At 39.3% G+C, this 24804-nt stretch overlaps 3 protein-coding genes across 6 annotated transcripts; all 3 read right to left on the bottom strand.

The window, feature by feature from the left end:
* Nucleotides 1–23: 23 nt before the first annotated feature.
* Nucleotides 24–5045, bottom strand: tekt1 (tektin 1). 2 transcript variants are annotated; one of them, XM_058633252.1, is made up of 8 exons: nucleotides 4933–5045; nucleotides 3701–3896; nucleotides 3458–3623; nucleotides 2291–2419; nucleotides 1993–2139; nucleotides 1680–1905; nucleotides 1142–1338; nucleotides 24–575 (listed from the first exon to the last, which is right to left on the bottom strand). In XM_058633252.1, exons 2-8 carry the CDS (start codon nucleotides 3870–3872, stop codon nucleotides 416–418), a joined length of 1197 nt encoding a protein of 398 aa, XP_058489235.1. In that variant the 5' UTR covers nucleotides 3873–3896; nucleotides 4933–5045; the 3' UTR covers nucleotides 24–415. The 2 variants fall into 2 exon arrangements, with proteins under 2 accessions (XP_058489235.1, XP_058489234.1); XM_058633251.1 differs by lacking the exon at nucleotides 4933–5045 and adding an exon at nucleotides 4366–4506 and having other exon boundaries at nucleotides 25–575.
* Nucleotides 5046–7339: 2294 nt separating this feature from the next.
* inpp5ka (inositol polyphosphate-5-phosphatase Ka) lies at nucleotides 7340–17556 on the bottom strand. 2 transcript variants are annotated; one of them, XM_058634254.1, is made up of 14 exons: nucleotides 17400–17556; nucleotides 16975–17071; nucleotides 14589–14696; nucleotides 14393–14501; nucleotides 13807–13923; nucleotides 13316–13491; nucleotides 12863–12974; nucleotides 12242–12351; nucleotides 12064–12090; nucleotides 10657–10882; nucleotides 9726–9863; nucleotides 8968–9051; nucleotides 8784–8888; nucleotides 7340–7905 (listed from the first exon to the last, which is right to left on the bottom strand). In XM_058634254.1, exons 2-14 carry the CDS (start codon nucleotides 17058–17060, stop codon nucleotides 7816–7818), a joined length of 1488 nt encoding a protein of 495 aa, XP_058490237.1. In that variant the 5' UTR covers nucleotides 17061–17071; nucleotides 17400–17556; the 3' UTR covers nucleotides 7340–7815. The 2 variants fall into 2 exon arrangements, with proteins under 2 accessions (XP_058490237.1, XP_058490238.1); XM_058634255.1 differs by lacking the exon at nucleotides 12064–12090 and having other exon boundaries at nucleotides 17400–17555.
* A 939-nt stretch (nucleotides 17557–18495) lies between these two features.
* On the bottom strand, nucleotides 18496–24197 carry LOC131462757 (phosphatidylinositol 4-phosphate 5-kinase type-1 alpha-like). Of its 2 annotated transcripts, none has more exons than XM_058634256.1 (9): nucleotides 23860–24197; nucleotides 23407–23524; nucleotides 22981–23133; nucleotides 21129–21431; nucleotides 20841–21046; nucleotides 20372–20455; nucleotides 19553–19601; nucleotides 19381–19465; nucleotides 18496–19299 (listed from the first exon to the last, which is right to left on the bottom strand). In XM_058634256.1, the coding sequence occupies exons 1-9, from the start codon at nucleotides 24012–24014 to the stop codon at nucleotides 19079–19081; spliced, it is 1374 nt and encodes a 457-aa protein (XP_058490239.1). In that variant the 5' UTR covers nucleotides 24015–24197; the 3' UTR covers nucleotides 18496–19078. The 2 variants fall into 2 exon arrangements, with proteins under 2 accessions (XP_058490239.1, XP_058490240.1); XM_058634257.1 differs by having other exon boundaries at nucleotides 23836–23996.
* Between the last annotated feature and the right edge of the window lie 607 nt (nucleotides 24198–24804).

The following is a 24804-nucleotide window of genomic DNA, read 5'->3' as shown; positions in this document are numbered from 1 at the left end:
TCCATTCATTTTCACATTGATTACAATTTAAAAGTCATGTCCTGTTTTTAATATTACCTATACTGCCTCCTTTTTACAGATCTATTTATGTGAAGATTTAACACTGATGATTAAAATGCTTTGCAAATAAAATATGAATGGGTATAATGACCACTACAGCCATCTAGTGGTCACAGAGTTTCAGTAGTTCAGTGTTGAGACCACCATTGCCAAGTGTTGCTCGTTGTGTTCCTGTCGGGTCTCTCTATCACAATCATTATAACGTCACGTATGTGCAGTGCCTTGAGATGACGTATGTTATGAAGCGGCGCTGTACAAATAAAACTGAATTGGAACTTCCCACACAATTGTGAGTATAAATGCGCTGTGACGGAAACACTGTGGACAGGCTGCTGCTGCTGCTGCTGCTGCTGACTCAGAAGTTATGGATGACCACAGACTCCCTGTACTGAGCACAGGAGACTTCATCGATGTAGAGCGAGATGGCCTTCATGTTGATGCTTTCCTGCAGCTCCAGCTCACAGCGAGTGAGAGAGCGCTGCTCCTCCTCCGACTGGTTCACGGCCTCATGCAGTCTGAGAAAAACACACGGATGACGATGAATAAACTTCTGCACTTCTACATGTACAGTGAAATATGACATATTATTTTACATGTTCATAGTCATAGTTTTATACAACATTTTCAACTTGTTCAGCTTTCAATACGTGTTGAATTTCTTATATTGACTTTCTAGTGATCTGTGACACTTTACGGTACTTTGGTAATATTATGAAGTCATATTATGATAAAAACAGCTTATTTTTGAAATAATATCTTGGTAATAACATGGGGCAATACGTGTGGGATATTACACACTACAGTGCCTTGAGATAATGTATGTTGTGATTTGACACTATACAAATAAAGCTGAATTGAATAGCATTAACATAAGGGAGGATGAATTTCATCTTTATAATATGATGATTGATGATTATGAAGGTATAACACTCATAGTCACTGTCGTCACCAGGTTACCACACTGTGACTGTGTTATTATGGTCCTGTAATGTAGTGTGTGTGGCGTTACCTAGTTGATGTGTAGTGAATGTGTCATGACCGTTTTTCTTTATTTTGTTGTGTTTTTTTGCCCAGTCTTTACCTGTTGATGTGGTCAGCGAGCTGCTGGACCTCAGCGAGGAGCTGCGCCTGTGCCGGATCATGACATTGTTCTTTCAGAGGCCTCTGACGGCGCAGCTCCAGCCGGGCCTGGGCTAGACTCAGGAAATGTTCGTTCTCTTTGATGTTCAACAGGAGATCCTCTTTGATCCTCCTCTGGCTGGCAATCTCTGACTGAATCTAGAGAGGAGGAGGAGTCCCATCAGGAATGACCGGTATTGACACTTCACATTAGCAGCGAGAGTGTGTACAGTGAGTTGTGTGAAACGTTTTCTGAGCTGTTCTCAGTTGCCTTTGTCTAAACAAATCTTTCAACATGTATATACTGTAAATCTTTCTTTCTTGCTGGAAGGCATTAGTGGCCACCAGTGCACTACTACACTGCCTGCAATGAAAAACACCTTGACTGCACTAAAGGCAAACAGAATGTTGCATTACTGCCTCATTCTCATTCCTTTCTTATTTTGGAAAGTATCTTCCACCCACTTCTCACTTGACCTCCCCCTCTAATGCTGCCCTACCTTGACCAGTTGATCCTCCATCTGGCTCTTGGTAGACTTGATTTTGTGCACGTTGAGCCGAAAGGCTGCAGTTGTGGCGTGGATCTGCTTGCGCATGTCACCAGCCGTCTGCTCCAGCAGAGACTCCACGACGGAGCGCAGGAACACTGAGTTGGTCTTCTGCTGCTCCGCTGTGGATATGTTGATTTCTGACACTTCCTCCCACTGCCTTGGATTCACTGTCAGACTAAGAGACGAGGACACATGGAGACATTATGAGGGACCGACCTCTTTGGAAACACACACTTACTTTAAAATGATCTTCTCAGCTTACCTTGCCAAAACAGGGTTGGGTCCACTGTACTGTTCCTGGCTTTTGACGGAATGTGTGGTCATGATGGTGCAGGCGTTGTCGATGCACTCAGCCTCATACTTTTCCCTCAGATCCTTCTCTACGTTACACTTGGCAGATCGGCACAGTCTGGAGCACAAACATTGAGTTTGGCCTTAGTTTTACCGTCAGCTCCACCAGTCATTACAGAAACAGAGGCAGTTTTTCCTCCAACAATAAAATGGATAAAAATGGTGACGGTTGACACACATTTGCATCCAGACCGTAAACTGCATCTCACCGTATCTGCTCAGTGATCTGCTGTAACGCCTGCTGCAGAACTGAAGACACATTCTCAATAACCTCCTTCTCCTCCTGCAGCTCGCTCTCCACCTCGTCCTGCACCCTCTCACAAGGAACACGTTTATTCCTGCAGACCACAGAATACATTCCTATATTCTACATTTCTTTCACACACACTCTTACTTCCAAAAACAGAGCATCTTTTGGTGGTTAAAAAGAAAAAGAATAATGTGGTCCATTAAGTCCTGACATTTATCTGTATTCATAACCTGGTTTACCTCCATATCTTTTGTGGTGCATTTTATTTTACTACTTTTATTCTACTATCTTTTATCATATTGATTTTATTTTCAGTTATTAGAGTTTTTATGTGTTCAAATAAAATGTACTTTCAAATTCTGACAGAAACACTTTCCCCAACTTTATTTGTCTCATGGCTGCACATGACATCGGGCTCTGTTCATAAAGCCTGAGGAGTTAATATTCAATCTGCAGCTACGGTTCTCCTGCAACAAATCATTTGACTTATGATCACAACACACACAGGTGAAACTCTGCTTGATTCAGTTGTACAAACCACTTTGTCAATATTATTATAAATATTATTATAATTCAAATTATCTGCAATAAAAAAAAAGGCTTATTGGAGACGAGAGGTTCATTTATGTGACGTGCAATAAATACTTTAAAGCTGAATTTTCTTAGTTCTTATTGGACAAAAACAAATCATGACTGACATGATGATATTTCATTACTGTAAGATCATCAATGTGTTGTTTTTAGATCTAATTTCAGGAGACTCATGAAGAACACACCAGTCAAATTTAAACACAGCACAAAATGAACCTCTCTGCTTCATTGAAAACAATAAAGGGATAATTCATGCTTTTGGAGTGTGGTTATATAAGGTATTGACACAGTACTGACTACAACCTTACAGAAAGTGATGCTAGCCTTATATATATATATATATATATATATATATACACATATGTGGCTTGAATCTGTTTGTCCTTGTTCCTCTGCAGACAGACATACAGTATATTAAATGAGAGTGAACATGTGTCATCAGAACCTCATACAATCACATTTCAAATCCCTGAACCCTCAACACTTTCTTATGCCAACCATTTCCCCTCGTATGGTCATCATGTTCCAGCCTCACCTCTCTTCCAGACAGAGAAGAGTGACTCTCAGGGGTTCACGACAGGCCTCCAGGGCCTTCACCACTCTGCTCTGCAGAACTTCAAGGGTATCAATTTCCTCAAGGGTCTCCTCCAACTTCAGCTGCAACTCCTTCTTCAGGAACTGGATGTCTCTGACCCGCAGGTCTGAGAAGCAGAGGAGAAAACACTGAAAAACACTGAGTCGTCAACTCTGCTCACGGTCCTCGTATTCCCCTACTCACCCAGTCGCTTCTTGTCATCGTCTTGTAAGTGTTTACGGGCTTTGTCAGTTTCGAGCATCAGCCTCAACCATTCTCCTCTATGGTACTCTGACTGGTTCAGTGTCACCTCAATGGTCCCGAGATTAGGGGCCGTTTTCTTCTGCTGCTGACTGTGCTTGTCCGGTGCAAACATTGTTTTCCAGGAGTGAACAGAGAACTGAAAAGAACAGAAACTGAGCTGAGTTCAGTTTGCCTTGGTGTTGAAATGTGTCTTAACACTTGAACATGAACGGACAACAATTACCACAAGTGACAATGCTCAATAATTCTATCTATATTAAGATTAATCAAATAGAAAGGTTAACTAAATGGATATAGGTAAGGTGTGCAAAAGGAACAGAGGGTAGTAATGCAACAGTAATGTGACCTTTTTTAGTGGCTCTTCTAACAGTTTCCAGCAGGTTGTACACTGAGAGGTGGAATGCTGCCCTCTACTTCAGCGAAGAACCACAGGACTTTTCTAAAGTCTACAATTCAGGCCAATGGAGGTGGCTCTTATAGGAGCACACTTCATTTTCATGTGGTCAGTTCACCAACAGTTGTTTATTAAGCTGGCTGAACTGGTGCTTTCATGTTTTTTAATTCTTAAAATCCAGTTTCAGTATTGATCACACATTTCATCTTACCTGAGAAGATGTGACTCCTTGTACCTTGATGGTGTTTCTTTCTTTTTTGTTTATATAAAAAAAAGCAGTTGGCCTCTGCAGTGTTGCATTACAGCCTCATGACTCAATGTCAACATTTGAACTCCTTTCATGTGAAATGCTTTCATCTTCATCACTTTCTTCTTCTAAAAACAGTAAGAGCTGAGATAAAGAACTCCGAGGTTTGCTTCAAACTTGGTGTACATTATTATTAGAATAACTGTGGTTATGAACTATAAACTGTGATTAAGAACTTTGAACTGTGGAGGGCACCTTTACACCTCTGTGTACAGCCTGCTAGAAATTAATACATTTAGAAATATTTTATTTTCATCTCCAGGACTGGAATAGAACCCTTTTATGTAATATGTTATATAATTTTACACTTTAGCTTACTAACATGAAGCTCCATTAAAAAGAGGACCGTATACAACTTTAGTTTCTAAAACAGAAACACGTTACTTTCTTCAGAATGACACAAACACACGTGTACATTACTGGTGTGAAGCGTCAGTAGACCACAATACAAGAAGATAACAGCATTCATACCTTTGCTCAGCGCGGCTGAAAAACAATGTTTCTCCGTCTGCTGAAGTGAAGTCACTAAACAAATGGTGACTATGACAACAGGTGACGTCACTAAAGGACGGAGGCGGTGTCCGGTGGTGTAGCAGGAACGACACAGGTGCTTCATGCAGTCATCATATAATATAATATAATATAATATATGAAATAATATGATATGATGTGATATCGGCCATTTGACGCAATAAAAATGACAACGTGAGGCTACACGTGTGGAGACAATGAAGCTAGCCTTTGCTAATTGCTGAAAAACACACATTAGCACAAGTGCTATTAAGATTTTTCCTTTTGATGTCAAATTTCTACAGTAACATTTCTTGGAAGTTGACACTAACAATGTCGGGGAGGTCAGGAACAACAACATATTTCACAGTAGGAAATGACTGATTTCATTTTTGAAAGTTGAAAGGGTTTTTAGTTAAAGTGCATGAAACTTGACATGAATAAAGACATTTTTTTTTTTTTATCCCTAAATGTATATAAATACTTCTGTGTTGGTTAAGGTATAGCACAATTAAAATCATCCTCAGCTGACCAACGTGCTGTACAAACAAGTACAGATAACAATTGAATCGTAAGTCAAATATACTCTAAGATACATTACAAAGCATTGAAAGGAGAAAACACAGTAAGCTTTGCATGTTCAATAAAAACACAAGGTGTGTTCATGTATACCACAAGAGAAATAAAGTGAGACTTTTATTTGCCTTTATTTGTTACCTTACAGTACATTTCATTACGCTATGATTTAACAGTTGAGAAAATATGATTCTCCTCAGTTCATACACAAAATAAAATAGTGACATAAATTGGCTAACAATAGATTCCATCAAGTCAATGACATTCAGTAAAACAGATCTTTCTGTTGAGATAAAATGAAAGAAAACTGAGCAGCTAGAACAGTGCAGTAAAGGTAAAGCATCAGTCATTTCAAAGGCACTTGAGGAATCATTACGATACACTGTGTAACATATATCTCCATTACTCCTTCACATCACAGTATTAAGTAGCGAGCAGTTACTGGAACTAGTGCTGGTGCTGGTATGTGTTAACAAGACAGCAACATTTAAAATTATATTAGAAATCTCTGTTTTCAAGGTTTCAAAGAACAACTGAAGTTATTTAAAATCACATGATCTTTGTTCAGCAGTCCATTTACACAGCAAGATGATATATAGGCATATTTAAAATTATTTACATTTAAAAGTATAAATAAGTGAAGTTTACATTGTACAGCAATGCTTTTAAGACAGTACAAAGACGGAGTCGAAACATCTTCCATTTATAAAGGAAAATCTTCATTTCTGTGTTGAAGGGCTTCTCTGGCGTCTGAGGGCATTACCAAACAAACGCTCCAATTCCAATTCTCTCTCTCCTAAATTAAACCTGTTTTTATTACTGATAATTATCTAGGAGTTTGAGTTGGGACATTTTCGTTTAGACTCCGATCTCCTGCTGATACGAAGCTCTTGTTTTCCTTTGAGTAAAGGGAAACTTTAAGAAAGAGTGACAGCACACGTCATACATCTCTCTTTATCTTTGCTAAGTCGGCAGAGAATATTTGTTTCAGCAGTGACAAAGTGACCGTTAAGGTTTGGTTAAAGTGAGGTTGTATGACGTACTGACTCAGTGTGCTGAAAACCAGCTAGAGATATGGACACTTGGGTCCTGTTCTGAACCTAACTGAGGGCTTTTCACTCACTGTGCACTGTGGGTCCACATCAGACAAAACCAATGCAACTGCAAGTAATGTAAATCAGTTAGATCTACATTCTGTTTGCAATGCACATGTTACACACATTACAAGTGTCTTTTAACTAATATCAGTATATGACAACATTATCAAATATGTGAGTTATGACTCACGAATGAGTCTGAACAATGACTGTATATTACTTTATATAAAGATGGACAGCTCCCCAAAACAGAGGCCACATCTGGATGGTTCCCTGGTGGCTGGCTCCTTCAGCAGCAGATGGGACATGGACCAAACCAAAAGGTATGTTTAAAATCATTTTTTCAAAAATGGTATCTGTCGGTATGTAGATCCCTTTTACCAGGCTGGTAAATCTAGTATTAATGTTCAACTTGTCAAGCAGGTGTATCACAGCTACACAGTTGCTTGTGCTGCCGGCACAATATGGCAGAACTAATATTCAGGGTATTTCGGCTCTTCTATACAGTTACCGCATCTAAAAATGCATGGAAGCAGCCAGACATGTTTAAAACTGTGATAACTGAAGTTACTGCAGCCTCACTGAATGAATTAACATTAAAAAATCTGAATAAAGATGGTAAATTACCAGTCTGACCTACTTCTTCGTATCAAAAAGACGTGTTGAAAGCTAGGAGGTGAAAGTTTAGATACACACATGTGTCTTAAGGGCCGTCTTCATTAAAAAAAGTATTTGTGTGCGCAAAAGATGCTGCATGTGAACAGCCCTAAGTCCTCCAATGTCTCTCTCACAAAGCTGTAAATGGTTTGTATTTATATACAATTTCTAGTCTTGACAACCACTCAAAGCTGCTTTACACTACACTTTTTTTGCTCAGACAAATTAAATTTGAGGTTCCATCTTCACCTGCAAATTCAAGGATAATGTTTCATTTTAGTCAGAATTACACCATGTACACCATGTACACCTTGTACAGAGAATGTGACCATATAGACCAGTTGTAAACGGAGAACTGAGCAACCTAAATCTACACCAGTAGCAATAGAATGGTTAGTGGTGCGTTTGCTGACCTGCTCTTTCACAGCCAGATAAGCAAGCACAGTTATGAGTTCTTTCAGAAAATCCGGGACGAAACCATTACATCTCTACCTCATATCACAGCTATGACCTCTTAAGACCAGTCACGTGCTATGGCTTTGTCCAGTCCATTTATCCTCTCAGATATTAAGCCTTCCTCAATGGCTACCTTGGACTCATGGACCTGAAAGAGAAAGAAGCAGATGATCCTGGTGCCTGACATAATTTTGTGGGATTCACGTTCAAACTGTAATTAACTGTTGTAAATTCATGCTGTAGACCTATAGACCATTCGAAGTAATAACCATGAAGATACAGAAGTGCACTTGGAGAGGCACTCACAGTTTTTTATATGATCCAGTGACATATGTGTGCTCTTTTATTGTAAATAAATAGAGCGTCTCATATGATCTAGATCAGGATGAAAGACTTGTTTCTGGCATGTCTTTTTAGAAATTATGTTGGGTCATTAGCCCTGATGATGTAACATTATTACATTTTAGGTAAAAGCTGTCGGAGCGTCCTCCTGTTGTCAGTGAATAAGTGTTTATTCAATCCTACTCCACTGAGTGATGTATAATCTCATACTAGCAGCACAGTTAATAATTATATAATAATTAATCATAATTATAATAATAATTGAGTCAATTTATTTACAAATGAAAACAAGTTGGAGGGAAAAAAATAATAACATGAAACACAATAATAATAGCTCCACAAACTCCTCATAACACTGGAGGTTGTTTGTAGTGGAACTGCAAATTCTGGCTGCACTTTTGCTGCCATTCTTCCATGACTCACTCACTAATATCTCTAGGCTCTGCTTCAGCCAATTATTCCATGCAGGCTGAAACAATCTATCATTCCTACTCAATTCCTTATCAATTAACATGTCATTTTAATTAGACTGTACATTGCTTTGATGGCCATCAGGACACAAAGAGGATTTCAACAAATAAATAAAAAAGTGTTTCAAAAACAAATGATCAACCCTAGATTTAATCCAGTTCCATGTCATTCATCACTGAAATCACCTGGACGTGTCCTCTCCGTATTACTCACCTTGAATGGGTCACTGACTCCAATGATGCACTGCAGAATACTGCTGTAGTAGCACAGAACACACTGTCCTCCCCGCACTGGGATTTCCTCTTTACTAACATACACCTACAACAACAGAGACATTTAATAATCTAATAATTCCATAACTTTGAGTACTTTTACTCATTGATGCAAAAGCTACTACCTGAATGACTTCTTCATTGAAGCCCACCTCGGTGTCTTTGACCCATGTGAAGGTGATGTAGTCACTCATGCTGGTGAAACCAACCTGAATCACATAAACTCATTTAGAGGGGGTAGTTCTGATAGATACTCTTTTAGAAATACAGTTGTAAGATGTGGTTGTATGAGCTCAAATCTGTCATTTTACATCAATGCACCCAGAAACTGTCGATTCCCTGCTGCCTCCATCACTTGGGTTTTGAACACCTTTGTTTATATTTAAATGTCATAAACGTACCATACAAGGCAGCAGTAGAGCTTCCATGTTTTGTGAGCCATGTCATTTAATTAGTAGGTTTCCTGGTTAGCTGGAGGCTAACTGTTAGCATGTCGAGCACCATTCCAAGTCTTCCTATCTTATGTGAACTTTAAAATATTAGGCAAAGCATAACGTCATCCATGTCAGTCCAAAAATGCATCATTCTGAATTTGGCCATGTATTTTCTAGTCATATATTTTCTTATGTGTACTAGTTTCTTCTTTCATGGATGGGTCAAAACCCAAACTGAACATGAACATGCACTGATATCTTGACTCCTAACCACATCACCTGGTGTGTGTTAGTCCAGCTATGAGACATTTACTACAATTCTGTTCTGACTAAAATGTATTTTACTTTGTATGAGACAGTACGTCAGAAAACCACAAGCTCAACTGTCACTTTAACAAACTCTGAAACGTCACATTTAAGCCGACAGTGGTGAAAAGATGTCACCCAACCTTATAGAGTCCAATCCAGTCCCATGTACTGGAGGGGAACTGCTGCAGAGGGGTGTAGCTGACCATGGCATCAATGTCTGCACTCCAATCACCCTCTGCCTGCAGATGCACCAGCGGAGTGCTGTACATCTTCCTCAGCTGGATCAGAGGAGAAATAATCATGTGACTCAACAGCTTCTGATGACAAATAAACTGTAAATGCAAACCATTCATTCTTTTATGCATTCATCCTCAAGCACTTATCAAGTCAATGGTTGTGGGCAGAGCTGGAAACTAAGACTGTATATAAAATTACCATAATCTTCCAATAGGAAAAATGAAGCCCAAAAAAGTAGGATGGAAGTAGCAGTTAGCCACCAGGGGGCGACACCACCGGCTGCAAAGATAATTCTACTTGAATGCAAGACAAATGGGAACATGAGTTTCTAACGTTTGTAAACATTTTCGCGAGGACTTTTTCAAAAACATGATGTTGGGTTTCTAAATGATGTTACCATTTAGAGAAAAATAGCTGTTAAAACACAACACAGCAGTGTGATTGACAGATGGTACTGTCCTGTAGAAGCCTGATTGCAGCTGACATCTGTGAATTTGCCCCGGGGAGACTAAATCCATCTTTATATTATATAGTCTATGGCTGGAACCAATCCCAGCCGACAGTGAGTGACACAGGTCAGTAGACCTACAAAGAGACAAACAACACTCCGGTCACAAATATGGTCAGTTTAGTCTCCAATCCCTGTGGATTGTGGGAGGATACTAGAGAACATGGGAACTGGGAACTATATGCAAACTCCACACAAAAAGCCACATTCAAGCCAGGATTGAACCACCACATCACCCTCAGTGTTATTACAGATTTAAGAGTTGTTGAATGAGAGAGTGCATTGGTTTCATTCTCACTAGCATATTCAGAATTCCAGTCTCTCACCTCAAGTGTGAAAGTACCAATGACAGGCTTGTGATCACTGTTTCTATACTCCATGTTGCTTGTATACAGGTCCTGCACGATCGTCATCGGGTACTTTTCCTCCTCCTCTGGCTCCCTGACCTCCGTCACATCCTCCATGTTTCCGTCTAGCTTGTCAGGGTTTGGTGGTTTGGGTCTGAGTCGCCACAGGATCCTGTCTGTCCAGGCTGGTTTGCGCTTTTTTCCACTAGAGAGGAGGCAAACAGAATATGAACTCACAAATGAGAGGAGGAACAAAAGAAAACAGCCAAACTAAAAGTGATAAAGCATTGTGGTTATAGAGCAAGGTCTCAACAGAAAATACTGACTTTATAGTGACTTATACTCATACTTTTTTTCTGTTGTTCCATTTTTATTTATCTGCATTAAACAAGAGGCAATTCCACCACAGGGTTGATTGCCTGTGGCAAATCAGACTATTGAACATTTGGATATTATCCTTCACAGTGTATTTTGTGAAGTCACAGGTGCTTTGTTATATTAAATAAATATACTTGATATGATCAACTGGTAATCTGTCTAATATTAAAGAGACAGTTCTGGTACATGTGTATGTCTGATGCTTCAGTATTGATTGCAGATTTTTAGTGACACACATCATCACATCGTAACCTCCATCATCAGTGTTACCATGTTTGAGGTACATTCAGTTATAAATCAACATACACAGATCAAATGAACAGCAATTAACCATCTATTTCTGGCCATGCATGTTAGCAGTTATGTAGCAGAGTTTAAAACAACTCCAGGTTAAATGTGGGTTAATGTAGAGCCCTGATAGTTTTGCAATTTAAAGACATCCTGCAGAGATTTTCATCAACAAATTAAGTTTCTTTCTTTAATCGTTTTGCACTGTAAACCCATTAAGCACAATACTGAGAACTCACAAGTGTGCTGTATCAGTCTTTCATAATCTATTGTTTTTTCAGACGGAATGTCTCGTCAATCCTTGGCTACTTCTGGCACATTGTTTTAAATCATCTGCCAGTCAGTGAAAATAGCAATAGACATGTTATATGCACTCATTAAAACAATCTTTCACTAGTGGTCATAAACTCCACAGGGTATCTTCAACTGCAGTATTATCTCATGAGACAACAGACCAGTGAGCTTAGTCACTATTCTGTGAAGTAAACAAGCTTTTTAAACAGTCTTCTCTTTTCAGATGACGACAACGCAATATTTGTCTGAAAAGACTGTGAGCTGTCTGCTTGTTTATTAAATATGTGGCATAAAAAAAGAATACACTACTTTTATTGACCAATAAAAGTAGTGTACATACTGATGTGTGGTTAGAGGGATTAAAATTGAGGTAACCTGACAAATAGGTAAGGTAGATTTCAATACAAATGCATTTTGCACTCTTACTTAAAGCCAAACCATGTCCTGAATCGCCTGTGGGAGGTGACAAAAGGTTTAGATGACATATTTGAAAATTAATGTTTTAACAGACACACATTGCAGATGAAGACATTTTAAAAAAGTGTATGTTCACTCATTGAAAATGTATTGTGATGGCGTTCATGAGTTATTTTGAGACAGTTACCTGCTGTCATAAGTGTCAGAGTTTAAGTCAAACTTGTACGTGGGTTGAAAGTCCAGAGGTCCTTCGTCAAACTCCTGAAGCATCTGTTCTTTCTCCTTCATCATGATCAACTGCAAATCATAACACAGGCTCTCATAACCAAGCTTACAGAGTAATGAACTGTGAATATGACTAAGCCCATGGTAAGCTTTGTAAAATTGGATTGTTGATTCACTGCTGCTTCCATCAGAAAGGTCTAATATGTTATTTTAGGACTCTTGTAATTGTAATCCTTAGCTTGATTTGATGCAAGTGTCACAAACTTTCCCAAATAGGCAGCAGTAGACCAGCAGCTCCCATGTCCCCAAAAGCTATGGACTTTAATGTGGAAGAGTGACAGTTTACAAGGTTCAGTTTCCATTTGAAAAATATCAAAATAGCATTGATTTTATTAGGTGAGCCTTTTGTTAATTGGCTAGAAAACGAAAGAGTGTGTCCTTGTCTGAAGCTGGTTCTCGGTGCAGGCCCGCACACACAGAACAGTTCTAAGGAGTACCTCATATAACAACACTTATAACAAAAAACATTACCCGTCACTTTGACAATTGGTTAAAGAGCTGGACATTTCTTTAAGATTCAAACCTGGTCCTTGCTCCACAGGAGATTGTAGTTTTGATTGCTGATACAGGAGCGGACAAAGTGCATGCCATGGTCCTGGATTCTGAAGTTGAGATCACCGAACCAAAAAACCAGTCTGGAAATACAAACAAGTCAACACTCATATTAGGCCTGTACATTTGACCCAAAATTCAGATATCCATTCAAATTCAGGTGAGTGGGGGTGTCGAACCTGAACCTTAAAACAAATTTGAGTTCAAAACATACAGCCAGAAATATAAGACATTATTACATAACACTATATTGTTTTGTTGTTCTCTTGAGTGGACAATCATCACCATAGCATGTGTAAATGTTTCAGGTAAATGTTTCACTGCAGATAACAGCAGAGGACAAATCAGACTTTTGGAATAACAACCTTAACTACATTCATCACATATTTAGAGGTTAAACTGGTGATTCTGTGCTGCTGTTCACCTGTGATCAGCAATACTTGGAGCCTTTTCACATTCAAACTTCTGCACGTCCATGATGTACTCAAATTCATCCACTCTCTCAGTGGCATATTCCATATGAGCAGCCAGGTGGCAGTTGAGGAAACAGAGCATGTGGCCATAGAAGGACAAACGGATGGACACACCCCCTTTGTTCCCCTGAGAGACAAACAAGCGATGAGGAAAAAGGAGGAACCACAAAGTTTTCCAGACATTATCAACATAAAATGAGAGCAAAAGAAAGCTCACAAGTTATTTTTGATAGATGTCAATCATTTACTTCTGCTTCTGTAGAATAATTCATGTGAAAACAATATACTTTAACCATATACTTTATTTCCTGGATAATGTCAAATGAGATAAAGAAAAAAAATAACTTCTGCTGCACTGATTCGGACCCCTTGCTTATTAAATTGTCATAGTTTTGTCTTTTAATAAATCTGTGTTTTGTGTGTGTGTGTGTGTGCGTCTCACCCAGTATCCTAAAAGGCCTGTACGAGTGTATGTCGTCACGATGTCTCTGATGAAGGGCACATGCTTCAGTTTGGAGAAGAAGAGCAACAGCAGACCCTGCATTCTGATAGATGATACCTGAACACACACACAGTGACACAAACTTAGCAGCTCCTTTGTCCTTGCGAGCTAAAAATGCAATTTTTTTAAATCTATACTCTGGACTTTGGTGTGGGAGAGTGAGCACTTTAAAAACTTCAGTTTCCAGATGGAAAAGGAAGATGATAAAGCAGCAAACATATACTTAAGCAAGTGGAGATTTCATTAGGTCTGCCTTTTGTTAAGTGACTAAAATGAGAGTGAGCAGGAGACACAGCACTAACACACTTCAAAAAATGTCTATGAGATTTGAACCACTGTCAAATGAGATCACGCACATTGATAAAGCCCATCAGCTCCACACGGCAAACGACGGTAAAACAAGGCAACAGCACACTAGTAAATTGAGAGGTCACGACAGGTGTCATTAAAAGGAACTATATGCTCTTGTTTACCTGTGCACTTCAGATGTGTGTGCAGGTTTGAGAGGGTGTAAGAAGGACTATACCTTGATGTAATTCTGTGGTCCTAAGGTCGACATGAACAGGAGACTCCACGAGTCATCGTTAACAAGTTGTGACACAGAACTTAGTAGCCCCGAGGACACCTCCTGTAGACTAGTCACACATGCACACAGTTTTAAATGTGAGTCACTCTTCCACATATGCAGTTGAAATATCAACTCTGCTGCCACCACCACCTACCCAATTACGTAGAGGTCTGGGCTTACTGTCTGAGAGTTCAGATGAAGAAGCGAGGTTACATCATCTGGAGGATTAGCTGTGGCCACATTCCATGTGACCATGTGTAGCCTGTGGGCAAAGAAGAAAAAACAAAGTAATCTACACATACTCACATCTAAATGTACTACACATCCTCATCAGTTATACATGGTCAGAATTAAAAACAAAGAGCCTCATTCAGTGTTGCAAAAAACATAGAGCAGCACAGAATATAGAAGAAAAATTACTGAAATAACTTTAAAAGGAACTGGTTAAAGTAAGTGATGAATAAAGAACAAAGAGTAACATTTAAAAACAGAAGATACGTCCAGAGAACAGGTGATATTTGTTCTCCACCTGAAACGGTGTTCTTTAGGCTTATTGGCCGTCTTGCCACAGGCGAGGAAGGCATTATGCAGTGTTTTCATCACTTTCTCGTGCAGTTCCTCTTCAGGGTTCAAATCATCCACAAAGGTCAACAGCTGGTTGAGTCGATGGCACAGAGCAGATTTACTGCCTGTCGACTGTGTGGCATCACTCGAGAAGCTGTCAGAGTGGACACGTCCTGTGCCACCTAATAGCTGACTGATTTCATCCATTCTTGCTCTTCTTCAAAGGCCCAGTTGTGATGTTTTAAAATTTATGGAAGCACAAAATATTTGCTAAAAAAAAAAATGGAAATGAGCGTCGGTGTGTTTTCAAGGCGTCTGAGTGAAATGAGCGAAGCCCACTCTACTGGATTTGGGGCATTGAACAATTGGGTAACAATAGAGGACTCTGTAAGTCCTCTTTGTGCACTAAAAACCACGTCTAATCTCACTGTGAAAAGTTTCGTCATTAGCCCTATTAAAAAATTACATTACATTACAAAAGCTCCTTCCCTTTGCGTGCTGTTGAGCTCCCAGCAACAAATAGTTTATTCCCCCTTCCGATCCGCATTTGGTTAGGTATTGTTGGGCAACATAATCCATCTATTTGTAGACTGGCAAACATCACTCTGTGGGAAAGAGACTGGGGAGGTTGAACTTTCAAGACTCTAAAAATCCCAAAGGACGGACCCAGACTCCAAGTGATAAGATAACAAACTTGTTTCGAGTTATACACAATATCATTTATGTGCCATGTACATAGTGCACTCCACAGTTGAATTTGTATGGTTTCAAAACAAAAACACACCCTCCTGATGACAAAATTAAAGCAGTCTTAAACAAGAGGTGACTGTTGAGTTTCATCCAAAGGTTATTAAAAATACTTGTTGATCACTGCGCTGACAGCTGAATATAAACAGATGCTCTGCCAATATTGCATTTTGATAAAGTGAAAGTTGTAGTGACATGGTTCTCAAAATGATGGTACGTGTACCACCAGTGGTACTTGAGCTTCCTCTTGTGGTGCTTGAAGGAAAAGGAGAAATATTGTTCTACTGTATTTTTAGGGTATGTGATCTGAGTGGTCAGGAATTTATTTCAAACAAATAACAAAAAATAGAGAAATAATAATTAGTTACCTTATCTCTCACTCAATCTAATTCTGCTATACCAGTGTCCTACTATAGCAGTAGCTGACTTTGCTCGGCCTATTGACACCACTGTGTTTTAACATTGGCAATACAATCTAGCTTAAAAATTTCTACGGTGGTGCAAAAAGTTTGAGAACCATTGCTGCTCTGTATATGAATTGTCCTGTGATTAGTGAGAGCCTCCTGAAATACAGATTTGTGTGGCTGTAAAGAGCCCAGACGTTCTCCCTCACTGTCAGTCTTCAACACCTCTACAGTCTGGTTTTATCCAAAAACTTACAACACGCGGAGAAAATGGTACAGTCCACAAATGAGATTGCACTGTGTGCCAGAAGTCTTATGACTATAGAGGATCCAAGCCAAAGTCCTTTCAGAAATCTGGCATATATTGAGAAACAAGCGATAGTATTTCTCCTCTTGTACACAAAGGTAGGAGAAAACACTCGGACACATTAAAATATACTCGACTAGCACAGCGATGAAAAGATCATGAATTGTAAGGCCTACAAAGGCTTTGCACTACAAAGAGTAAACACATTGTCATTATGTAATCTGAAATAGGGCAAGATGGAGACAGATGATCTGCTGTGGCAACCCCAAAAGGGAGAAGCTGGAAGTAGTTAGAGAATCTTTAATTCTTTATGAATTACTTTGTAATCAAACATTACAGTCAAACTATTCTATGTGGATTAAAGAGGGGGGATACATGTTTTATCCTGTCGGGCATAGCTGGCTGAGGAAAAACTGGGAACCTCTGCATTCAACTGTGTATGTTTTGCATTTGCTGTGCTCATATGTGATCATATTGACCATTAGGAGAAACTCTGGTGAAACAGTCGTCAGTTTAACCTGAAAGTGCATCTGTCGGATTCTCTGTCCTCCACACAGGCGTCTGAATGCTGGACGTGTGGCTGCTCCTCATTCTCCTCCATCATGGGCTCTACACCTGTTGACAACAACAAGACGAATCTACCATCACGTCAACCATAAAAACATGTCATCAAATACATCAAATACACTGCTACACTAATGGGACGTCATTCACAGCGCAAACATGTCTGTGTTTATTACAATACATGTAAAAGTCTAAGAGTTCAAACTCGGTTATCAGAACTTGCCTCGAGCTAACTCAGCTAACCTCACCTTCCCGCTGTTGTTGTGTGCTTAACTATCGCTGGCTACTTTAAGCTGCTTACTCAAAGCAGTTTTAACACATTAGAAGAGTCAAGCTGGCAACATTATAATGAATAATGAAGGGTTTCACCGTACACTACCTGGTGAGCAATGCGCAGATACTTGTGAAGAGACGTACAGTAGAAAAACACCACAGTGGCTGTGTGTACACTAGCTGTTAACCCCGCCCCCTACCCGGAAGACAGAAGACTCGGCTTCGAAATAAAAGCATTTCTCGCGAGACGTTAAAATACTACAATCTTTTTTGCAAAGAGGGAAGAAAATGATTTTTAAACTACAGTCTTTGATGTGATGTTATCATAGCTCCAAGCATTGTCCTTTCATGTGATGTCCTTTTTTCGCCCTTTTTGTTGAGTCAACAGCAACAACAAAATAGAATTAATAATGATGCAAAAATGACTACATTGCCAAGCAAGCACCTGCTACTGTTCTGATCACTTTACATTTTAATTGTTTGCTTTATATTCTTACGTTTAAAAAAATACTTAAAATAAAGATTAAAGATAAATGTGGAAATAATACATTAAAAATTATAATATGAATTTTATTTTTCATTATGTACATTGTCAAGTGGTTCGCAGAAATTAAAATACAATACAATTTCCTTAATGTGTGCAGTGGAAACACTCGTTCATACGGCAGTGAGCATAATTTAGGCCACATCCAGACGGAAACGGCACAATATATATCCTTTATACCATAGCTTTATACAATATATTTATATACTAGAATAAAGCAATGGATGTGGACTTTTAAAAAATAAAAGCCCTCTGAAATATGTAGGATTGGGTTAATTAGACTCTTTTTTTCATGCAAAACAATACTGAGAATAAATAAAATGCAGTTAGCTATACATCACAATAATTAAAATGAATGATTAACTTATTGTTCATAAATCCTGGTCCTTTTAAACATTAAACATTGTCCATATATTAATAGTTCTAGCTGCTTTTTTGTTTTGTACAGGGTCAAATGTTAAAAACATGCTGCTCCATTTCTGTCTTTAGCTTCTTGTTTGCATTTAAGAATGTATGAGCCTCAAATTATATAACAATATTTTAGTTCATACAATTTCAAAATAAAAGTGTTAGTTTTATTATGCAATATACAGATTCAATTCAATTTTATATATTAAGCCCAACATCACAAACACAATTTGCCTCCAAGTGTTTTACAGTCGATACAGCAAGTGACACCCTCTGTCCTTAGACAGAGGGTGTCACTGTTGTTGCTCAAAAATCTTTTTACAGGGAATAAATGGTAGAAATCTCAGGAAGAGCCACAGAAGATGGATCCCTCTCCCAGGACAGACAGATGTACAGTAGGTGTCGCATTTACAGAAAAAGTTCCACAGATAACAGACAAAACATCTTATTTATAAAAAGAAAGAGAAACGATAGAGACCAGGAGCATTTCACAAATCAATAACATTCAAAACAATTATCATCATCACTACTCATATCATCACACGCTATCGCCATCTGGGATTGGTTGCAGCTCCTCATATGACTCTCAGCAAAGGACAAGCAGTGGACGAAGGATGGATGAGGATAATATGGATGAGGATGGTACCATTACCAGCAATGAGTAGCTATATAATATAGTAATGTTTATGATGCAAAATTAATTTGTTAATTAAAAAAGTACATAAATAACTCATAACTTGACATTGCTTGGAGGTCCACTTGAAACTGCATGTAGCCCGCAGGTCGTGAGTTTGGGACCTCTGTTCAAGAGGGTACTCTTGTGACTAAAGAGGTCACGCCACTGGATGGATGGATGGATGTGGGCTTTCCTCATTCCTGTTCACAGCATTGTCTCTGTCAGTGTCTTCCCTGGTCTCAGGGCTGATTTCATGCTGGGGAACAGGATTTTGGCTGCTGCTGGTGTGAGTAAGTAGAGGAGGCCCAGAGCTACCTGTTTTTTTCAGATGACCACGGGCCCCTGCCTTGTGCTTTCTAGATCTGGAGGTCTTTATATCTGGATATAAGAGAGAAAACTTCATATAGAAAATCCATCAAGTGACGTGTGCATGCTTATTGACAGACGGCATATACATACGTAGGATCTTCCTGAAGACCGTGTTGCACATGAACTTTCGAAACCGTTCTGCATAAAAATCTGGTCTGTGAATTGAAACAGTTTCCTAAAAAAAGAAAAAAATAATGATGAGTAAATGTTTGTATTTTCTTTTATTTTCAACACTAAAACTAAGGCCTAAGATATGCTTTACCCCATTGTGAATCAGAGATTTCCATAAGTGTAGAAGCTGCTTTTCAAATCTGAAAATTGACACATGAAGTGTAGATTTAATTAACTGTGCAAAAGTTTGATTACAGACTGGGTTAGGAGAAGTTCAAGAGAGATTATGAAAATACTCTCTGTGCTCCAGTCAATGTAAAGCAGTGTCTCCACTGAGTGGAACGGTTGAGTTTGGTACAGAACGGTACATTTATTTTTGTTTGCATTTCCATTAGGAATAAACCAGCACCAATCATTCCATTCTTTGGTGCCCTTCCCTTGGGGTACCAGAGTAAAATGGTACAGGATGGCGCTAGGCCAACAGAAAAACGTCACTCCCTTATAATCGGTATAAATATCCCATGGAAGTTGAGGCAAATGCCCACAGTCTATTCTAATGTGAAACTTGACATCTTGTTGAGACAAACAGCCACAATCCGAACTACTGGGCCGTCGGACACAGGCCACACTCCACCTACACTTAAAAAAGAAAATGGTTGACAAACCTTCAAAAACGACTTAAACTGGTAACAGCTAAATGAATTAAGTTCATTCAAACTAAAGTAAACAGGTCGCCTGCATATAACTTGGTAAATTAGTTTGAATGAACTTAATTAATTTAGCTATTACCAGTGGAAGTAGTTTTCTTTTTACAGTGTACCAAGTAAAGTTACTGTTTTCAGTTGAAATGCAATCCTCGGGCTTTACCATTCCAAACCGAACCATAATGTACCAAACCAAACCACACCTTGATGGAAACACAGCATAACTGTACCATGATAGTGTTGACTTGAGTTTATCTATTGTTTACCTATAAGACTGCAGAATGTCAATGATACCAATGTACACCAACAGTCTCTCGCCTTTTGAGTTTCTTGCCGGTATTCCTCCAGTTCTGTAAAAAACAAAAAAATATCTACAGCCACGGTTCTCAAACTGTGGTATGTGTACCACCAGTGGTACGCGAGCTTCCTCTGGCTTAATCTAATTTCACTATACCAGTGTGTGAAGTATATGTGAGGAAGAGGAGGATGATGACAGAGCAAATGATCTAATTGGGAGTAAATCTGCCTCCTGTGAAAAGCCTGTAGCTGACTTTGCTCGACCTGCTTACGCCACTGTATTTTAACGTTGGGGATAATGCTGTTACTTCAAGAGCTGAACATTTTCTTGGGTGGTACTTGGTATGAAGACGTTTGAGAACCACTGATCTAGAGGTATGCCTTTACCCTGAATAAACGTTTTATTGTTAAAGCAACGATATGAACCTGGTAACTCACTTGTCCTCTGTGTCCTGCGATCCCACGCTTGCTGTATCTGCTTGGATTGCCTCCATAGCAGTTCTGTACAGGGACCTCTGGCTTTGTGGCCTCCTCTGGTCCATGCCCTCCATAGCCACAGCACTCTGTTGATCCATATAGGCCTGGTCTACATTGTGGATTCCCACCAGAAGACTGTAGTCCATTATACTGAAACTCTGCAAGACCTGAACGGAAATCAAGTATGTTTCATATACGATGAATTTCAAGACTCATGTTTAGAAAGGGAATCTTTCTTTTGCTTCTTACCAGACAGTCTCTCTGAATGGTCTTGCACACAGCATTGTACTTGTTTTCCCCCAGCAACAGCCCGTCGGGCATGTCCTGCAAGAAATCCAGATCCTTGTATGTGGGAAAATCCTTCCCCCGCTCTTTAGCTGAAGCCTGTCGCCCATTATAGGTGGAGCCCTTTAGATCAAACTTGAGGTGCATTTGCACTGCACTTGGCAGCAAATTGTTCATGACAACAATACGGATTTTCTTACCCGCTGCCTGGACAGAGTAGAGTCCATAAAACTTTGGTAATAATGTGCGCTTGTTCTGATGCAGGTTCTAGAGGAAGAAAGGTGGTAGAAGTAGACAATGGATGGATGTGAATATTGTTTTTTAAAGAAAAGAAAAAAACTAAAATCCTGAATTGAATCTCAGAATTCTTGCTTTTCTTTTGTTTTCAAAACGATTTCACATGTGGCCCCAATCCTCTTCTGTAAGTGAGTATAGTAGTGTGTTCTTTTTGCCAACAGTCCTGCTATTTTATACCTGATATTGGTTTCCCTTCATGTGTAACACCAAAAACCATTAAATCTTCAAACCTAAGACATTTGGAATAACTGTTTGACATAAAAAAAGACAATACATTATTAAGGGATGCACTGATACACTATTGAGTATTGGGTTTGATGCTGCCCTCGTGTACTGTATTTGTATGTGTGTATTAGTATTCGTAAAACTACTCCGATACTTTGTCTCCCCGATACCCTGTTACATATCTTCATGTGAACGGAGCAGGTGCACCAATAAGCGGATGTTTCACAATGTCAGCAGCAATGAAAAGGAGACTTTCAGACTATAACCTGTGCTCTGCTAGACTGTCAAGAGGAGAGAAGTAGCTCCTTCAAAACAAGTCATTTGATAAAACATCCACAGAACCAACACGACGCACAGCAAAAATATTTGCCAATCTAATTCTTTTCCTGCACCTAAAAGTGTGGCTTATATTCATCTTTTGATGTCAAACCCAAACAGCAACAATAAAGGAATTGTCCTCACTCGAGGAGACTGTAAATGTGTTTAACAGCAGCAATAATATAATAATATTTAGAATTGTATTTTGTTCACAGTCAGTGAGGCAAATAAAATTTTCAACATATACATATATACAGTATATATAAATATATATATGCATGTATATATGTAGAAACAAATGTAATAGCAATAGGCTAACCAGCACAGACGTCAAATCTCTTATTGTCCATTGAATATTTAGGATTACAAGAATGTGTAGGATAGTTTGACAACTAACTTGCTTTTCACTGACGTGGCCCCTAGAGGACGGGAGACAGAGAGGACCATTTTTGGTGTCCTTAATCTATCACCGGGTGGCTTCTATACTGAAGATAGAATACTAAAATGGGCAACTGTGATGTATAGGATGATGTCAGATAACCTTTAAGAGTATGGTCCTGTTCTTCTGAGGGCAGAGTTGTTTGGAGATTCGGCTGGAACACACTCTCTCAAGCTAACTGCAGCGCTTGATATGATGCTTGACTTGTAACCAAATAAAATCCCTTTGTTCATTACGAGTCACTCATCACCTGTTGTTCCAAAGAAGGAAGACCCGCTTCCTGTTTGTTGTTGCAGCAGCCTTTAGTGTTAATCACTGAACCCGGATATACACATTCTTGCACTTCCTCAAGTGTCTCCTGTCTGATCTTCTTCATTGCCACAATAACCCATGTACAGATCAATGGACTTGTACCAATAAGCAGGCACATTTTTTGCATGACCATAATTGATCATTTCAGGCATTGACTTTTTCTTTTTAATTGCATTTGAAGGATAAACAAGGTGATGATCATTCATTTGCTGAATAAGAACTTACCATATAGTAACCTGGAAGCAATTTCTGCAGAAATTCAGCCTCTTTGTGTTGAACTGTCTTAATGATGTAGTCATCGTCACTTGTGCGGTAAAACAGTGAGCCACTGGCACCAGAGTTTGGCAGCTCTATCAGTGGCTCATTACACAGAGAATACTACAAGAGCAGAACACAGTGGTTAGAGACGTGAAAACGAAACTAGATATCAAGAAAGAAGAATCAAATCAACTGTATCTACTGTGTTTTTCAATTATCTCATCATTTCCCCAGTCACAGTTGCTTCATCCTTCTAACAATTCATAACCCTTCCCTCAAATAAATAAATAAATAAACAAACAAATAAACAAACAAACAAATATAGAATCAACAGTCTAATGGATGATTAAATCCTGAAGAGGTAAAGACATCCATGAAGAAGAAATAGATTACCATGTAGTCATCAAGTCGGATTCCAAACAAGTCCCTGAAGTAACGAAAGGCTGTTGGGGCATATGTCTTAAACTTGAAGTCTCCATAGTCGTGCGCTGGTGTCATGTTGCTGCCCCGGCTGCAGGTAAAACACAAGAGTCACCAAGAGTCACCAAGAGTCACGAGTCATGATGTGGAGATAGAGTCAGAGAGAAGATTGAGATGATGTGATTATTTAAGATGTTGAAAATGTAACTGCCAGGAAGGAGGAAAAGAGGAGGACCACAGAGAAGGTTCACGGATGTTGTGAAGGAGGACATGAGGACAGTTGGGGAAACATAAGAGGACACAAGGAATAAGACAAGATGGAGGCAGATGATCTGCTGTGGTGACCCCTACAGGGAGAAGCTGAAAGAAGAGGAATACACCAGCACACACATATATCCTTACATTATTATCAAATCTTATCCTTACGTGGGGAACAATATGGTTTCCACAACTTCAAAATCTTGCAGCAGAACATCTCTCTCGGGTTTTTGGCTCAAGCTGCCCACTGTGTGTGTGATGCCTAACTGGAGAGCACTTTTGAGGGCTGACTGGTTACAAGAGAAAAATGAAAACGGACTCATGGTGCACCAACTCACTACTCTAGGACGCAGCTCTGAGTGCTGTGGAGGTGGGTTTGTTGGTAGAGGTGTTCAACGGTAGTTAATGGTGCATTCATGCCTTCGGCGTTAGTAACTGTCATCCTTCCTTCTTTTATTCCTCTATCGTGTATAAAAAGCTGATCTTTTCTTCTGTTACATTTTTAAATGGTAAAATATTCCATCTCCTCCCCTGTTGTTAAAAAATAGAGTTCTGGAAACTCTGACATCACGTCCTGTCACCACATTGCTTTGATGATAATTGATGTAATCAAAGTCACAAAGCAATATCTGTGTTGCAGTCCACCTGAGACTTGATCACCCAGGAGTCCTGGGCCAGGACAGACGGAATCACACTCTGGTCCGACTAAAATGTTTTACATGCAGTAGTAGCTTGACTACCAATCACATTATTCAATTCAATTTAATTCAATTCAATTTTATTTGTATAACGCCAAATCAAAACATACATTATCTCAAGGCTCTGTACATGGACAACATCAAGGAGAGCAGAGAAACACAACAGTTCACACAATGACAAACACTAGGCATCAGTGGAGAGAAAAAACTCCCTCTTAACAGAAGAAGAAATCTCTGACAGAACCAGGCTCAGAGATGTGCAGTCATCTGCCTCGACCGGTCGGGGTGAAAGGAAAATGGGGGACAGCGGAGAGGTGGGGGATAGAAAGGGGGGAGAGAAAGGACAAGAGGGAGATGAGGTAGAGACAGAAGAGAGAGAGAGACCAGGAGCAGATACACAACAACTGTATCAAGT

The sequence above is a fragment of the Solea solea genome, chromosome 7 (genome assembly GCF_958295425.1).
Source record: "Solea solea chromosome 7, fSolSol10.1, whole genome shotgun sequence".
NCBI classification, from domain to species: domain Eukaryota; kingdom Metazoa; phylum Chordata; class Actinopteri; order Pleuronectiformes; family Soleidae; genus Solea; species Solea solea.
The sequence above is the reverse complement of the archived record's forward strand: the minus strand, read 5'-3'. Positions and strand labels throughout refer to the sequence as shown.

Bases quoted from the DNA above. Each gene is read 5' to 3' on its own strand.
- tekt1 (XM_058633252.1), bottom strand. From the start codon at position 3,872: ATGTTTGCACCGGACAAGCACAGTCAGCAGCAGAAGAAAACGGCCCCT. The intron at 3,624-3,700 runs GTGAGTAGGGGA...TCTGCTTCTCAG, and splicing joins CGATGACAAGAAGCGACTGG to ACCTGCGGGTCAGAGACATC. The intron at 1,906-1,992 runs GTAAGCTGAGAA...CTCGTCTCTTAG, and splicing joins CCCAACCCTGTTTTGGCAAG to TCTGACAGTGAATCCAAGGC.
- inpp5ka (XM_058634254.1), bottom strand. From the start codon at position 17,060: ATGATGGAGGAGAATGAGGAGCAGCCACACGTCCAGCATTCAGACGCC. The intron at 14,697-16,974 runs GTTAAACTGACG...CTTTGCCCACAG, and splicing joins TCCGACAGATGCACTTTCAG to GCTACACATGGTCACATGGA. The intron at 10,883-12,063 runs GTAAGAGTGCAA...CCTCCTCTCTAG, and splicing joins AGGACATGGTTTGGCTTTAA to TGGAAAAAAGCGCAAACCAG.
- LOC131462757 (XM_058634256.1), bottom strand. From the start codon at position 24,014: ATGAGTCCGTTTTCATTTTTCTCTTGTAACCAGTCAGCCCTCAAAAGT. The intron at 19,602-20,371 runs GTAAACAATAGA...GTCAATTTTCAG, and splicing joins GACATTCTGCAGTCTTATAG to ATTTGAAAAGCAGCTTCTAC. The intron at 19,300-19,380 runs GTATGTATATGC...TCTTATATCCAG, and splicing joins GGTCTTCAGGAAGATCCTAC to ATATAAAGACCTCCAGATCT.